This window comes from Haliaeetus albicilla, chromosome 23 (assembly GCF_947461875.1).
Source record: "Haliaeetus albicilla chromosome 23, bHalAlb1.1, whole genome shotgun sequence".
Taxonomy (NCBI): Eukaryota; Metazoa; Chordata; class Aves; order Accipitriformes; family Accipitridae; genus Haliaeetus; species Haliaeetus albicilla.
Window position 1 is genome coordinate 23,069,532 of NC_091505.1, and position 16,924 is coordinate 23,086,455.

Consider the following 16,924-nt stretch of genomic DNA (forward strand, 5'->3'; position numbering starts at 1 on the left):
AGGTCAGAGTTGAAAAAGTAATCTGAAAGTTTTACTTAAACTTCAGGTCAAAACTGCATGCTTCTCTTGTGGACTTCCTATGATAATAGATGCAAAGTGGTCTCAGTCGTATAAAGCACTTCTGTTTTCTTCAGTGAGTTTGGTTTTTAAAATATCTGAGCGTAATGACTTTAATGCATTTGTGCATTTCAATTTCAAAGGGGTTTTTTAATCCATAGGAAAAAAAGTAATCGAAGTGCTTTACAGTTTCTTTTTTTTAAATACTGTATTTCTTTTGTTTATGTAGCTGTGTATTGTGTTTCACCATGAGAATTTTCATTTTCATTTTAAGCTCATTCCATCTTTTGAGTCCGTGTTAAATAGGAACCCAAATTTTTGTTTTGTGTTTTTTTTTCCTCCTCAGTAAAAGTACTCCTCTTGAATTACAGCTTTGCAGTCAAAGAACCAGAATTCTTTAGTGGGTGGTACACCTGATCTGGCCAGGATAAAGAAATTCTAATGCTTTTCATAGAAACGTTTGAGGTTTCCATTCTGGCACTGACTCAAAACTTTAAACAAGTTTTTAAGGCTTTTTAAAAGACTCCCCCCACCCCACCCCCCCTTCTTCCCCTTGTGTTTTTAATCAGTCAGGATTCAGCTGAAGATGTTGAAGAAGCTGGTGCATTGCCAAAGCTGCCTGTCTTTGGAGCCTCTGGTGCCCAGGGGGTTGCTCAGGAATCGGGAAAAGAGTGCCCACCGGTGGAGAGCGCCTTACCGGAGGTGGAGAGTGCGGAACCAGAAAAGGCTACAGGCACTGAACCAGCAAGTGCGATGGAAGGGAATGATACAGAAATAACCTCTGAGAATGAAAGTTCTCATAGTGCGGCTTTAGGTGAATCCACTCTGGAATCGGGAAAAACTGAAGCTGCACCCTCAGAAATTTCTGCCCAAGAACCAAAGAAAATTACATATTCCCAAATTGTTAGAGAAGGCAGAAGGTTTAATATTGATTTAGTTTCCAAGGTAGGAACTGTATGACTGTCTTCCTGTAAGTACATTTACTTTGCTTAAAATGCTGAAATATTTAAAAAAACTGTAACGTTGAGGAGGGCTGACACAGTACCTTTGAGGCAAAAAAGACACTCTTGAGAAGTAAGCAAGACTTAGTACCCTTAAAACAAACAAGAGCTATTTCATATGTGCTCTTTAGTGTTTGTTTATAACCGAAGAGACCATAAAGCATAGCTCAGAAATACATCCATAAAAGTAAATTCCTGAAATTTAGCACTTCAGTAATACCTGCAAAATTGCTCTTTTTAAATAGTACCATTAAAAAATTTATATTTTTAAACAAGGAAAATCAATTTGCATGCAGATCTTTGATGTTTTTGAAATGAAAAATAATTTTTCTTATTGGAGTGCTTCCTGGGTTTTAGATTTTCGTATGAAACTCTCATTGTCTCTCTACTCGGACTAAAGCACTGAATTGTAATAAATTTTATTGGGGGAAAAAAATAATTACAGTTAATCCATAACATTCAAGCTGACTAAAATTAGTTATTATTGGGTTGAATACCTACTAGTGCGCATTTTACTTAGAAGAAAAACTATTGGTCTGATGTATTTGTCATACTGTTTAAACTCTAAAATCTACCTTTAATGTACTTCACAGTATACTGATATGGCCCTGCAAATTCAAGTTAAATGGAAATTTTTCTTAACTTCTGTGGTTTAGACTATGTGTGTACTCTGCAATGGGAAGTTTTTTCAAAGTTGAATGGTTAATTTTTCAAACTCTGCATGAAAAGATTTTTCAAACCTCTGGAAGTTGGAAGAAAAAACTTTCTCCAATAATTTATTAAATTCTTTGTGGAGGCACTACAAAATGCATTATTTCAAGTTTTGTCTCTGTTCTAAATGTAGATACCTCTTTTGTGCATCATTGGAAGGACATCATGAAAACAATAGTCAATGTATAGTGGTTAAGCAGATAATACTATTTTGTATCCTTTTTTATACTTTTTCTGTGCCACTGTGTTACGTGGTATTAATTGTAATGAATTCCAGAAGTTCTGACAGAAGAGTAGTCATCAGGGCAAGACTAGTAGTTTGCACTGGTTTCTCTCTGGCACTGGGATACAGACTTTCTTGTAGTTTCCTCGATAGTGTTCCAGTAAATCTTTATCATGAAAATTCCGTCTGATTGTGCAAATTCTGTTACTCGGAGCCACAAGACTTTAAGCATGTTTAATCTCTAGTGCTTTTCACTTGAGACATATGTCTTCAGTTAATAGTTACATTTCTGTCCCTTCAGTATTTCATAACACATTTGTAGCTTATAGAAGGAGTAAAGGTGGACAGATTATAAATTAATATAAAACAATATGACTAAACCTTAACTGGGTGTTTAAGGAATTTACATTTAGAAAATGTGACGTTATTGTTTCAGGTAATTTAGGAGGCAAGTCGTGATGACTTGCACAGACAGCATTGTGTACTTTACTGATATTAGGAAATGGAGGTTGTAAAATATGGTGTTCAAGGATATATAGCATACAATACAAAGAAATTATCCAAGATGACAATGCAAAAAATTGTCTCAAGCTATGACTCCCAGACTAATAAAACTAAATGAGCAGTAGGCTGACACCTCCTTTTCTCTCCTGTGGACTGCTTTGTCTCCTCCATTTGTATGGTCGCTTCAGTTAATTTAATATTATTTTGCATATACTATATCGTGATGTTCTTTTATTCAGATTTTTATTTCACTGTGTATACTTGTAAATAGTTACAGAAAACACCTTACAAGTGAATACTGTTGGTATCACTGTTTTCTTATGGTCTAAGCGCTTTGTCTTTACTCATGATTTTCTTTTTTTCTTCACTGTGCAGTTGCTTTACTCCCGAGGTCTGTTAATTGACCTTCTGATTAAGTCAAACGTTAGCAGATATGCAGAGTTTAAAAACGCGACACGAATTCTTGCCTTTCGAGAAGGAAAAGTAGAACAGGTATCGTAAGAGAATGTATTGCATTTATTTAATCTCACCTTTTCAAAGTCAAGAAACTTGAAATTGGTTTCTTGAGAGTTTTGTAACAATAAGCAAGTATTTTTCCTTAAGACTTTGAGTTTTATTTCATTTCTGGAATGAAAAGACATTTGTATGTGTTACATATAAATTTTCTTTTTTTTTTTAAAAAAAGCTAAAACAAGAATGTGCAGTTCAGTAAATTATTGACATAAATCTTTGCCTCATGTCAAATATTTAGACCTTGATCGACTTGGCAGTTCATTCTTAAAGATTCACAGGTTTTAGGTTTTCAGATTGGTAGCATAGACTTTATTTGTGTGTCTGCCGCTTACAAGAGAAGTCATTGGTGTGATAATGGCAACAGGAGATTTTGGCACAGTTAATTAGTACAAACTCTTTTGATTAACTCTGCAGTCAGAGATGCAAGTGAAATTGAAGGGAAGTAAAAAGAGGAAGAGGCTGAAAAAGATTTTTAAATATTTTTATTGTGGAAAATTGGTAACTTTTATTATAGTTAGAAAATAATGGAAAGAAATATATACGAAGATAACTATAATAGAAAATAGTAATTTAAAATATTTGTTAGGTAATCAGACTATAGTGTTTCTTGATGCTTTTCACATCTAGAATATGGAAAGTATCTGAAATTATTAAAAAATATTTTCCAGGTACCTTGTTCTAGAGCAGATGTCTTCAACAGCAGACAGCTTACTATGGTGGAAAAGAGAATGCTAATGAAATTTTTGACATTTTGTTTGGACTATGAACAACACCCTGATGAATACCAAGGTGGGGTTTCATTGAGCAGTGTACACTCTTTTCTTATGAGTTCATTCAGTTACGCATAATTTTGATAGCTCTCCTGTGTTTTCACGCAATTTGTTTTTATAGATTCATTTTCAAAGTATGCTTTGACCTTTTTGTGACCTTTTCACTTCAATGTTAAATTCTTCTACTTAAGCACTTGCTCTTCTAGTTCCCACATCGTTTATTATTTACATTTTTCTTTAACAACAAAATTATATATTACAGCAAGGTTGCAAAATGTTTTTTATCATTTTTAGGTGTTTCCTCCTCCTTCCCAGGGATTTTTTAATATGGTGTGACGTATATGATTTTTCTTTTCTGATTTTTTGGATAATACATGTATCTTCACAATATGTTGCCACAAAATCAGAAATGGAGAAAATGGATTTTTTTAACTTTGAAAGTAAATGTAATTTAATGCCTTTTAGTTCTAGAGGGCAAGTTCAGAGTGCCTTTATCCACTCTTGGCTTATTTAGATGACAGAAAATCTGAATAGATTTGAGCCATAATGTGCGAAGAATGATGAGCATCAGGTCAAAGAGGAAGATTGGCTAACAGAAGGAAGGTGCTTTGGGTTTATGCACCTCAGGGTACAAAGAATGAAGTGATGTTCTCAGTTCTTGGCGTCTAAAAGTAAACGAAGGCAAAAAAAAAAGAAAAATCTGTCAAAAAGAAATAATGAGGAAAGAGGAATAGTTAAACTATTGACATAAGTTTCAGACTGAAGCATATCAGTGCTTTTGTAGCTTGACAGTAGCTTGACTAGGCAGTATTTTTGAAAGACTCTAGTGTTAAAAAGAAACAATTGTTAAGATACTGGTTTAATTACTTGAACAAGACCCTTAGGTTAGGTACAAATATTAGAAAAAAATATTTCAAACATATGCAAGAGCAAATTGGTCAATATCGAGAATGATCTGGTAAGATTAGGAGAAAGAGAGTGTGTAATGAACTCCAGAAAATCCTGAAGGGGGGAAAACTCATTAGACTGAAGTCGTTTATAGATTACAGATAATTTCAGGTTTGCTGCTGCTGGAAGAAATTGAGGTGCTCAGAGTGAGAATATAGGTCGTATTTAGAAAATTTATTAAGTAAAAAAAAAAGGAGATGCCACATCAATTTTAAATGAATCCATTGATTCATGTACCTAAATGACACTAGATTTATTTTACTTCCAGAGATAGTTAAACAGATTTTGTTCCTACGTTTTAAAACAGCTTGGGAAGTAATTGGGACTATTTTGAGTCAGATTAGTCTGATGTAAAGACTTCAGAAAATTAAAATTGCTCTTGGTGAGATCATTGCATTTGTGTGAAGGCGGACTTTTAATAGGGAGAGTTCATGATAGTGAAGAATTTTTTTAAAGCTTTTTTTTGGTAAAATTTGGAGTTATGTAAGAAGTCTGAAGTGAGGAAAAACTTGGTAATTTTTTTAGAACGATAAGACAAAAAACCCCTGTCATTTTATGACTTGCTGCATGGCTGTACGAAGGGTAGTAAGGTACCTTTGTAATAAAACAGTGGTTGAATCTTGAACAGAATATATTGCTTGATAATACTAGTTTCAGCATTGATGGAAGTGTTTCTGAATTACCTGTGAATTTATCCATGACTGAAGTAAGCTGAAGAGCAAATTTCTGAATAGTATGAAAGTATACTATTGCTTAAATACAGTCTTCTCCTGGAAAAAGAAATTCATTTAGTTATTAACTAAAGTTTTTCAGGGGTGTATCAGTGACATGCAACATTGGCGTTAAACATCTCCTGAAAGACTTGTGTTTCTTTGAATTTCAAAATGTGTCAGCAGTAGTATTAATTTAAAGGGGAGATATGCTTCCTCATCCCTGTCGTCTTTGTGTCTCATGCATACTTGTTTGTTGCAAGTCATCATTTTGAAATAAATATTGCGCCTTCTCATCTTTGGATTAAGACACTATGTGAATGGCTTTTCTGCACATAAATATACACTCTAACCATATCAGTATGAGTTCAGCAGTACTATTCTTGAATGGGTGTCATTCAGGTATAGTATTTTGGGTAATTTACAGGAAACTGTGTCCCAAGGCACAGACCGCAGTTGCTCACTTCTCACATGATTAAGAAATGGGTTTAGATCAAGTCTAACATAATGAGTAGATGAAGCCATATTTAGAGGTTGCTTTCTAAACTGTTGGAGACCCATACAGTGGTTTTGCATTATTATGAAATATTTTAATGGAGCGATATTTCTGTCTTCATGTCTTCTGAACTCACTTTCTGGGAGTAAATTTTTTAACTTTCATTTACTTGGGTTATCCATTTTCAGCAAGATGTTTGTTGAAAAACTCAATTGCTTTTGTTTATTTAAATACAGAAGTACTTGTTTAAGTTGAAGCATATGAGAAAATACAAATGTTAAACTATACCTTTTACCTAAATTTACTTTTTCCTCAGACTACGAGAACAGTACGTTTGCTCAGTTCTTAAGAACACGGAAGTTAACACCCAGCTTGCAGCACTTCATTCTTCACTCTATTGCAATGGTTTCCGAGACTGATTGCAGCACTCTTGAAGGTCTTCAAGCAACAAAAAAATTTCTTCAGTGCCTTGGCCGCTATGGCAATACACCATTTTTGTTTCCTCTGTATGGTCAAGGAGAGATCCCACAGTGCTTCTGCAGGTAAGCTTCACTTTCCTAATACGTATTTTCCAAAAAGGAAATCCTTGGTAACGTAATGCTAATAGATACCATTCAGTAGGAATCATCCTGTTAATAATTTCTTGTTGGTTTTATTTGCTTTACATTTTCATTGGCTATGAAATTCCCCTCCCCCCCCCCCCAAAAAAGGAAAAAAAGAAAAAAAAAAGATGTTGGAAATTATGCTACTCTCATACTTTGAAACAATTTTCTTTGTATTACAAATGCAACTTGTAATAGCTGGGTGTTGTGGTGGTTGCCTATCATAACAAGTACTAGGAAATGAGAAAGAGATAATTTAACTCATATGTAGCTAGCGCTTTTTAAAACTGACAGAGATTTGGAGCAATGTGTGTCCAAAAGGATGACTGCACATTTTGGTAGGTTGAGAAAACTTGTGGTTTAGTCTTCCCAAAGTTACAGGAAGATACATGTTTTCAATTTGTTAAGTAATGCTGAGAGTGCATCTACCATTCATAGGTAGATATTTAATAATAAACTGGATTTTTCTGGAAGAAACAAAATTGTTCCATGTGTCCAGTTTATTATTAAATAAAAAAAAATTATTTAATTCTTTCACCTTTGTTACATCACAGACTTACACAAACAGGGCAACTGATGTGAAATCGTGTCCTTAGTCTCTCAGCATCATTTTGTAGATCTGTATAGACCACAAGCTTCCACCTGCGACTTGAACAGCAGGAAAGGTATCGTGAAGCCCTGTTACACTGAGTTATATACAGACTGCAGTTTTATATTCTAACATCTTCAACAGCAGCCATATGTTCTCTACTACTTGAGCCCTAGAAAATAATTAAAACAAAAAAACGCTATTGATTCCAGGATAAAGCAACATCCACTTCGACCCCTTTACTTGAACTGTGGGCAATGATAATGTAGTCTTTAGCCTGACTCCTGAGGTGTGCTGGGGATCGTAGTTCTAGCAGAGGAGCTGTTGATGGATGCTTTTGGGGACCATCAAGAATACATGTGCAGAGGGTGGGTGGTTTTAATTTTCAGTTGTTTCCAACAGTTCAACTGGCTTTTAAAAGGCTGAGGGGGTTTTTTTTTTAATCTTTCTTTTGCTGGCGAGCAGCCTTTCCATCTGCTCTATGTGGGTTTTTAATGTGGTAACCTGTAGGTCTGAAGTAAACATTAGCTCTATTTAAAAAAAGCAGTATTGCATGGTGAGGCCATTTTGTTGTCTCAGTGATGTATCTGTATATCATTCATTTAAATATCAGTGCCAAGTGTTACCTGCTTTGTTCCTTGTTGGTGGACAAGTTCGGCTTTTTACATGTGTGCTACTATTAAGAAATTCTGGTTTACAGCATGGTATTGGACATTATCTTCCTGTCTTGTCTGTGTGATAGATTCTGTTTTTCTTCTCTATAACAGTACTTAAATTACTGCTAGAAGAATGGCCTTAGCAGCTTAAGCCTAGTTGGCACTATATAGGATGGATGCAATTATATGTTAATAGAAACATTCTGGAATAATTATCATCGTTCATGGAAGATATCTATAAAGTAGCTTGTTGGCACCAGCAGCTGGCTGTATTCTGGAAGGTCTTGTTTGGCCTTAGCAACTAATGAAGGCCACATGGAATTGTCCTATATGATGTATATACGTGGATCACCTAATGTTTCCATTAGTTCATTACACAACTAGGTGTTGTTCTGTACTACATTGAATAGAAATGTTATTTGGTAACATGTTTTGTCAGTAGCCTTTCATCTATACCTTAAACTTTATTTGTATGGAGATTTTAAAAAAATTTGGACCTACATAATTAGGTGCTTGGACAGACAATTTGTAAACAAGAATTGTTTTCAGGTAAGTACTCTGGACGCAGTCATGCAATAGAACTTGTGTTCGTAGGGTTTATGGATGTCTTTCTGTCTTTATAGGACTTCATATGGGACCAGTTATCTGTGCATGACCAACAGATTAATAAATCAGAGTATTATCAAAGCCATTATAGTAGTACAAGTTTTGCAGTTAGACCTTCTTTGGATTCAAATACCTCGGAAAAAAGTAAATTTAATAATTAAAAACTGAAATTAGAATTTTAGTTACATTTTTTTCCACTGTAGGTTTTTCTCAATATAATTTTTCTTGCATTCTTGAAAGCCCTTTGGCTTTATTTTGTTTAATAGCCAGCACATGCAATTTTCTGATCTGTAACAGCAATATATTTCAAGAGTTAGCAATAGTGGTGTCTAGAAGTCTTATAAATATTCTTATCAGAAAATCATTCTGTGATCACAGGAATTCTTCAGATGGCCTGAGCTTTCTATTTATGTCCATTGATTGCTGCGTTTTAGAGTTTTTTTGCTAAATTGATTGATTGTAAAGTCCTACAATAAGGACAGTATTTTAATAGTTGAAGCAAATTACTCTGTCAAACCAAGAAGTAATTACACTTTCAAAAGGTTTGTATTACAAACATTCTAATACACAATAAAGTCTAAATGTCTTTGTTTTTAAGTGAACAATTTAGAAGACAATCACAATTTTTTTTTAGATTAATCACAATTTTTATATGTGGTCTGCCTTGGGTGTTATGTCTTCCTAAAACTGAGCAGTATCTGAATACTGTTCAGACTGTATAGTAAAGTGGTAACGGCACAACCTATACATCATACCCTACAGTTTTTATCACCAGGTTATCAGAGTAAGGTGTCACCTGTTCTGTGATTTCTAACCACCGTTCTATATTCTGTTTTAATGTAAACCTCTTAAGCGTTTCTTGCAGCCAGTTACACTGTGTGTTCTCATCAAGGCTACTGTTATAAATGGCATGCATGCATATTTATGTGAATGAGTCAAAGACATTTGTAAGTCACATCCTTGCATTCTAAATGAATTCTGCATAAACAGTACAACGTTTTATAACTACTGACGACACTTGAGTGAGTAAAAGCGGTGTTAGTTCTTTATTGGTTTAAACAGGTATGGTTTAGGAGAGAAAATTAAACTTTTATATCACTGTAATGTACCTCCCAATATGTCGAGGTACAGATGTGAGATTTCTATCTCCATAAATTGGATTCGTGGTACAAGGAAGGTCGTTGGAAGCCTCATGCTATTCCGAGCTGACAAGCAGCAAAACTTTACTGGCCTGTATAACAGCTTCCTTTGGTTCAAACTTCTTGGTATGATACTGTTACGTCTCTTCCTTTCTAATGAAGTAGTAGTATTATTATGCTTAGTAAAAATAAATATAGTAATATCTCATTCTTAAGCAAAATCAAAGCAAGCATTTACATTTGATATGGTCAACATAAGATGCCAAAACTTTAATATGTAAGGCAGCTAGGGAAATCAATATATGTTTTGCAGTTTGCTGTTAACATGTTTGTTACAAATCTGTAATACAGCTTTCATTTTGTTGGAAGAATGTCACTGAAGAAAAACTATAATTGGGCATGACTGTAAACTGTAAAGTCTCAGTGATACAACATTTAGAATACTTAGTGTGATTGTGATGTTTTTTTTCTGGTTTTAGAAAACATTAGGAAATAGCCCAAATATTTTCTGATGTAGGAGGTTAATATTAAAATAGTCAGTTTCCAAATTTTCCTTTGTAACTGGGAAAAAACAGATATTTGACTTAAAAATCTGAAATAGTTGTCAAATATGAGGACATATTTGCTTTTGCATGTTGCATGAAATTAATCTTTTGTAAGTTGGAATCTCTTTCCTTCTGGTTTTTCAGAAGCAAAAACTTTCTGTGTTTTTTATGGCTTTGAGGAGTGTTTGGAAGTGCTATTTTACAAATACTGTTTCATATAGTTCACTTTTACAGTTCACTGCAGTGAAATATGCCTCTTATTTTCAGTTTTCCTTTGAGAGGAAGTCTTTCTGGAAGCTTTCAGTTGTGATTCTCTTCACCCATGACCAGTGTTGTTTAATGAATGACAGCTGAGAAGTCAGTTGTAGCTTGCAACCTCACTTACGTTATTTTTCTCAGTGGTTGCTTTGTGAACACACTGAATTTTGGGGGAGACTGTGCATAGTTTCTCTTCAGTTTGGTTTCAGATTCTTTTTTCTGGATTCTTGTGAATATGAAATCCAAATGGAAACGAGAGTTTTTGAGAAGTAGTAGTGCAGTTTTTTCCCATTTGGAGTTTTTGAGGGAATTGAAGACTGTATGCTCTTTGTCATCTCATAAAGGTTCTAGGAGGTGACACATCATGTCTTTTTTCTTTATGAGTCATCCAAGAATTGACAGATGTGTTTGTGGTAATAGGTGCTGAAGTACTAGAATGTCTTCAGCTGCTTTGCCATAGGAATTAGTGATTCACTGACTTTTATGGGTAGTCAGTTAATGACTTGCATTTTCTATGTATAGGCTTTGAACTTTTACTTTGTGTATGTATTTGGTGGACAGTGTAACCTTTTTTAAGTAGTTGTTACTGATTCTAGCTGAAATTAGTCATTTTTGTGTCAGTGACAGTGACGGTAGTAATTTTGTGATGGAGGAAAGATCTGATTAAGATGGTTCATCTCTTTCAATCCTTATATTTACATGAAGATTAAGAGTCCAGGCTGAGATATGAAGGATTGTGTGATTGATTTGGAAGGTTCCTGTATATCTTTCAGAAATGAATAATCAGTTTCTACCCTTACATTTGAGCTATTACCTGCTACAAATGTCGAAGCTTCTGAGGTAGTCTCAGGTACTTTAACATTTCCAATTATGTCCCTGTTACAATCTCTAGGAAGGTTTTAGTGTTCTGAAATCAAGACTGGACTTCAGGAAACCAGACTAATAAATAAGCACTTAGAATTGATACATTAAAAATTTAGTGTAACATTTTCTTCATTCGAATCTATAAATGAGTATCATGTTTCTACACGTAAGCAAATATGCATAACTTTTCTGTATGTTCATTGAATGATTTGGCATATTAATGGAAATACAAACAATGTTAATTCCTTGTGATGATCAGACATGACAGATTTGAGCCTTGGCACGTGTGCAATTCTAAGCAAGTGTGAAGGAATCACAGGTGATTTTAAAAACATAGGCTGTATCTGAGATACAAGTTCAGTCCTGTATTTCAAAACATATAATTTTCATATTTATATATATCTTATGACTTAAGATTATTCCATTTCTTTGTACCTGAAAATCTATTTTGAAATTACTGACAACTTGTTAGTATCACTTGGTCTTTACTAAAATACTGAATAGTAAGAGTAGCTGCAATGCTGCTTTCTTCTTAATTGTTTTCACTTGCATTTCAGTGAAATAATAAAACTTCTGATGTAGTTTGGCTTTTAAAGAAAAACTTAATATATTCACTTTCTTGGCAGATGAATGCAAAATGGGCAAGCATAGTTAGCATTAGTGTTTGTAGGATCAGTTGTTTGTTTTTCCCTCTAAGGAGAAACTCTTTCTTGGGATAAACATCAGGGAAGTGAGATAATCCATCATTCTGAGACCTGTTCACTAGTGATGGATGGATAGATTGGTAAAGTAACTCAATAATCTTCATTTTTTTCAGGTTATTCACAGATCAGTGAGCATTGTCGTTAATAAAGCTATGGAATGCTTTTGTGTCCTTGCCCACATTATTTCTCAGAATTTGACAGGAAAAGACTTTTAATTTGGAAATAACCTTTGTTGTGAAATGCATTCTAAATGTATGAAACTTTGAAAATACCTTCCCATTTTAGATTCTACCTTTCTTCTCAGTGAGATGTTTGTCCATTCTTTGTTTAAAAAATTATTTATGAGAGCTTTTCTGCTCCTTATTATTTCACTGACTAGAAATACAGTGTTCTTCAGAAGTTTATACCTCGTGAAGGCCTTCAACCATTAGAATATATCACATAGGATGCTCTGAATCATACAAATGTTGTCAAAGTGTATAGATTTCAGATTCCTAACTAGGCATGGAAAAATTTTCAGTCAAGAAATTTTATTCTACGGCTTAGAATATACCCTGTGGTATAGGACAAATAAATGTAAGTTTACATACTAAAAAAGGCTGAAAATAACTTACATTGTCCTACTCTCATTCTTAATCATTCTTACTTCATTTTACAAACATATTTGGAATTTAAAAGCACAGAACACAAATCAGATGATACTTCTTTAATTATTTGCTTTAATAATTAAGGCAATGATAATAATATGAAGGAAGTATATCTAATACATTATTTGGTATTATCTCTTAACAGTGTCTTAACAAGTAAATTACTCTCTGCTTGTGTGCGGATGTGCAGACTCTGGTCTATGTATTCTTCCTGAGAATTAGGACTCAGACATACGAAAATGTTACAGCATTATCAGAAGATCTATGGAAATAACATGAGTGTTTATTATTGGAGCAAATCTGGAATGTAAATGCAAATGTAGTTTAGCAGAGTCCTTTTACATTAAACTAGAAGACAGAGAAAGGTAGCTTCCAAAACACTGCTGAATTAGTAAAATAGTCCCTGAGTTTCATTGGGGGTTAAGATAACTTGAATTTTTATGTCTTTTCTGGAGGCAGAGAGCACATAAATGGATTTTATAGATAAGCTAATGCTTAGTGACTGGTTTCTAGTTACTCGCTTTTCTGTCTCTGCCCTCCGGTCCTGATCTCCCAAGCTCCTCTTTGAGGGCAGAACTGTTGTATAATTGCAGCTAAAGGACCTTGTGCGAGGAACAGCTTCTTCTTTTACAAGGTCAATAGAACTTAGAGCCAGGCAGATCTCATACTTCCACCTTCTGTAGAGATTAGTCTTCAGAGTGCATTTGTAGTTAACTACCATCACAGCAGTACAGAAGCCACTGAACTTTTTTTTTTTCTTTTTTTCTTCCCCTCCTTCTGTGTAGTCATTTCTTAAAATTTCCACAGTGCTTTAGCCATAGTTTCTAGGACACTTGCTGGTTAAATAGTTGAATGCGTTGCCTGATGGATCCTCACTTTACTTTCATGTAAATCATCTATTTCTTGAGTTTAGCATCCCAGAGAATGATTCTTAACCTAGATTCACTAAAAAGTAGTGTTAATTGCAATATCCTTGAAAAACGTTTCTATAGTTCTTCCATCTAATAAGCCAGTATTAAGCAACTTTTCTTTCAAATTCCTGTAAACTTTTCTTAAGCAGCTATGCTAGTACAGGTACAGTACAGTTAAACTGTGCTGTTTATCCTCTAGTTCATTTCAGATCTTTGCCCAAAACTCAGACAAGGGTACACCATGCAACTTAAGTGCAAGTTACTTTTGTAGCAACTTCACTCTGAGGTCTGTTTTTAGATTATTATTTTGTAAAGCGAGATGCAAGAATACTGAGTAGATTTGTTGAACAGACTGTTTAGGGTTAACAATGTTGTTATTTTAAGAAACAGCACTTTTTACACTGCAGTTATGACCATTCACAATCTTGACTCTTCATGGCTCTGGAACTACTTATTTTAGACCTAGTTGCAAATTCTTTACCTCAAATTTTGAATTTTTGCTGAGAAGACAGTAGCTTCATGTTTCGTATCAGTAGTCATCTTTCAACAGTGTTTCGATTTACTTTGCAGTTTCTGGAAGCACAGTAAATTTATTCTGTAACAGAACTTACTAATATCCCTTTTTGTTTCAAGAAATGACAATACTTTTCACTTAGTAGTTTTATGGGACTTTTTCTGGCTGTACTCTTACCCAGATAAATTTTCTTAATTCTTCGTGACTTATAGCTGTTTGTTAAAATCTTAATAATTTTCACTCCTCCTGAGATTTTCTTGTAAATAATTCATTAGGTTGATTTGGTAAACTGTAAAGTAAATTTATCATTCTTTCTAAATACTTTATTTAAGAAGGCTAAATCCCAGATTGTTTATTTTTTTTAAAAATAAACAAAACACTTCTGCTGGAAAGAGCAGTTGTATTCAAGAACTCAAATCTAAAATTTTACACAAATCTGATTTTTTTTTCTTTTTTTCTTTTTTCTTTTTTTTTTTTTTAATCAAGAAACCTGTTACCGTGGGGTAATCTAGTCATCAAGATTTTATGGTCAAACTTAGGTTTTTCTTCTTTCATGAGCATTGGAAGACCTACTTCTTGCACAGATATTCCCCCTCCCTGCCCCCCTTAATTGCTCAGAGTTGTAGGATGTCACATTTGATTTGTTTTCTCCTAAGCCAGGAAATAAGATTAATTTTATGCAAAAGACTTTGCTTTCAAAATCTTTGTATGCTAAATATCTGTGTTTTTTCCTGCAGAGATTCTTTTATAGCCTGTTGTAGAGGACTGTTCTCAAGAGTATCTCATCCCTGTGTACCTCTCATGAAGTTAGCATCTTTTTGTCTTACTCTCGTAGGAGTCTACGAGAAACTGAAGTTCGTGGGTTGTATGCTCCCTGGCAAATTGCAGGTCTAATCTCTCAGGTACTACTTCTACAGATTTTCCTTCTGCAAAAAGTAAGGATATAGCAGAAAAGAGAATGTCACATCTGCCAAATCAGCAGCTGTGTGCGGTCAACAGCCTACATAACACTTCCAGGCAAGCAGAGGCTGAACTGGCCACATTCACGTAGCCCGTATGAGGGTGGTGTTGAACCAGAACTCTTCTGAAGTGCAGCACTCACTGTGAATAGAAGTAGACTTTTGCTTCAGAAATGACTTAAAGCTAAGCAGCTGCTATTCCAAAGCAGAGTTTTGTAAAATACTGTGCACGTATGTGTTAGACTTTTGTCTGCAGTTACCATATTTGTGCAACTTCAGTATTTCTTAAATGAGGATTTTTGTTCTGTGGTTATTTTTAATGTGGAAGATGGGGAATAAGTTTCATAGTTGAACTCTTGTAGAAAATGATAGCTAACAAGTATGCATAATTGCAGAAAATTTCTGTGGTGTTAATGACTTTCAAGTGCATTATTAGATAAACTGGTCTCTCTTATTTTTTCATTTTAGGAATTTATTAATGGATACAGCTAAGCTACTTTTACACCGCTCTTAGACACTCTAAAAACTCTTCTACAAGAGTCACTAGTAACACGGCATTTGCTTAAATTACTAACAGTTTGTTAGGTGAAGACAGAGCTTAAACATGGTCTTACTTTTGTCAACAGAACTTTCTCAGGTTTTAGAAACAGCCTAATAAATCTACACTTGCATGAAGTGAGACTGGAAGTCTAGGAACATAAAAATGTGTGATGAACTAAGATTTTTATTGCAATGTCTTCTAACATTTGAGTTTCAGAAAACAGAATTGGAATCTTGAGTCCATAAAAGGCAGCACTGAGTTGCCAAACCCCCAGAACTTGCGCATCACATAACAGGAACTCAGGTGTTAAAACTCTTGAAATAGTTGCACTTCAGTGCAAATTTGGCCATTCAGATATCATGTACAATAAATATCAATCCTTCCCAGACTCTGATGAAATAGACTTAAATTATACCTATATTGTAATTATGGAAAAAAGTGCACAGAGGGTCTAATGCATTTTGGGGTAAGTGATAAGTAGGTATATTACTCAGATTCTTGAGTTTTGTGCTCTAAACAAAATCAAGTGCACCAGTTTTTATGTTTTTACCTATTTTACTGTCAAATACTATGCGCTCTACTAGAACTCTTCACAGTATCTGAATGTATATTTCTATATGTAGCAGTCTAAATCCTAGAAAATAAAAAGGAGCGATTTCTCTGTTTTAAAATGAAATTTTTTTTTAAATCCCTAGGAAAAGATACAAAATATGAAATTTGCTATAAAATTACATTTGACTGGGCTACTTTTTTTTTTCTCTCCCAACCCCTGTCTCAGCTGTGGCATTTCCTACCTGAGCTGTTGCCATTCCTGCCTGCTGTGTCTTTCCCCACGAAAAGAATTTGCTGAAACCGAAATGAGCAGAAGCCCTTGTTCTTTTTTCTTCTCCCCAGTGTTTTGATTGGGAGCTTTGCCATTACAGCATCTCTTTCTGTAGTATTTCCCAGTCACAATGCTAGGAATTCCTTCTGCTTTACTATGCTAGGACAGAACTGAAGATCTGGTGAAAGAAATTATCTTGCTATATGAGTACAGGCATAAAAATTGTGGTTCCTGCAAAAAATACTCTTTGAACATTAACTAACTTCCGGTTGATAACTATGCAGGAAATTTCTGACAGTTCTAAAACTGTCATTTTGCTAATTGGATTTATAAACTAGGCTGATTCTGTAATCTTTGAGGACCTTTTTTTAATTTTACAGGAATGCTGAACACAATCTCCAGGAAAAAGTAGAAATATTTGGATCTTCATCTGCTTGCTTAAGCATTTATTGTCACATGCTATCCTTTCCGATAGCTCTCCAAATGCCAGGACAGTTCTGGTTGACATTGATCATTACCTTCATTATTTCTTTGGTGCCGTTTTTAATATTTTTTTGTCTTCATCCGGGTGGGTGCACATACTGAGATTTGCCTTTTTTATGGGAATTCTCTGTTGGGAGAACTGTCTATCTG

General features: G+C 34.4%; 1 protein-coding gene across 1 annotated transcript in view; it reads left to right on the forward strand.

Moving 5' to 3' along the window:
* Positions 1-16,924, forward strand: part of CHM (CHM Rab escort protein) — a 73,394-nt gene that overhangs the window by 27,337 nt on the left and 29,133 nt on the right. Inside the window, exons 5-8 of the mRNA XM_069811524.1 lie at positions 627-1,002; positions 2,872-2,988; positions 3,678-3,798; positions 6,250-6,475. Coding sequence (XP_069667625.1) covers positions 627-1,002; positions 2,872-2,988; positions 3,678-3,798; positions 6,250-6,475 — 840 coding nt within the window. The remainder of the gene's footprint in view (positions 1-626; positions 1,003-2,871; positions 2,989-3,677; positions 3,799-6,249; positions 6,476-16,924) is intronic.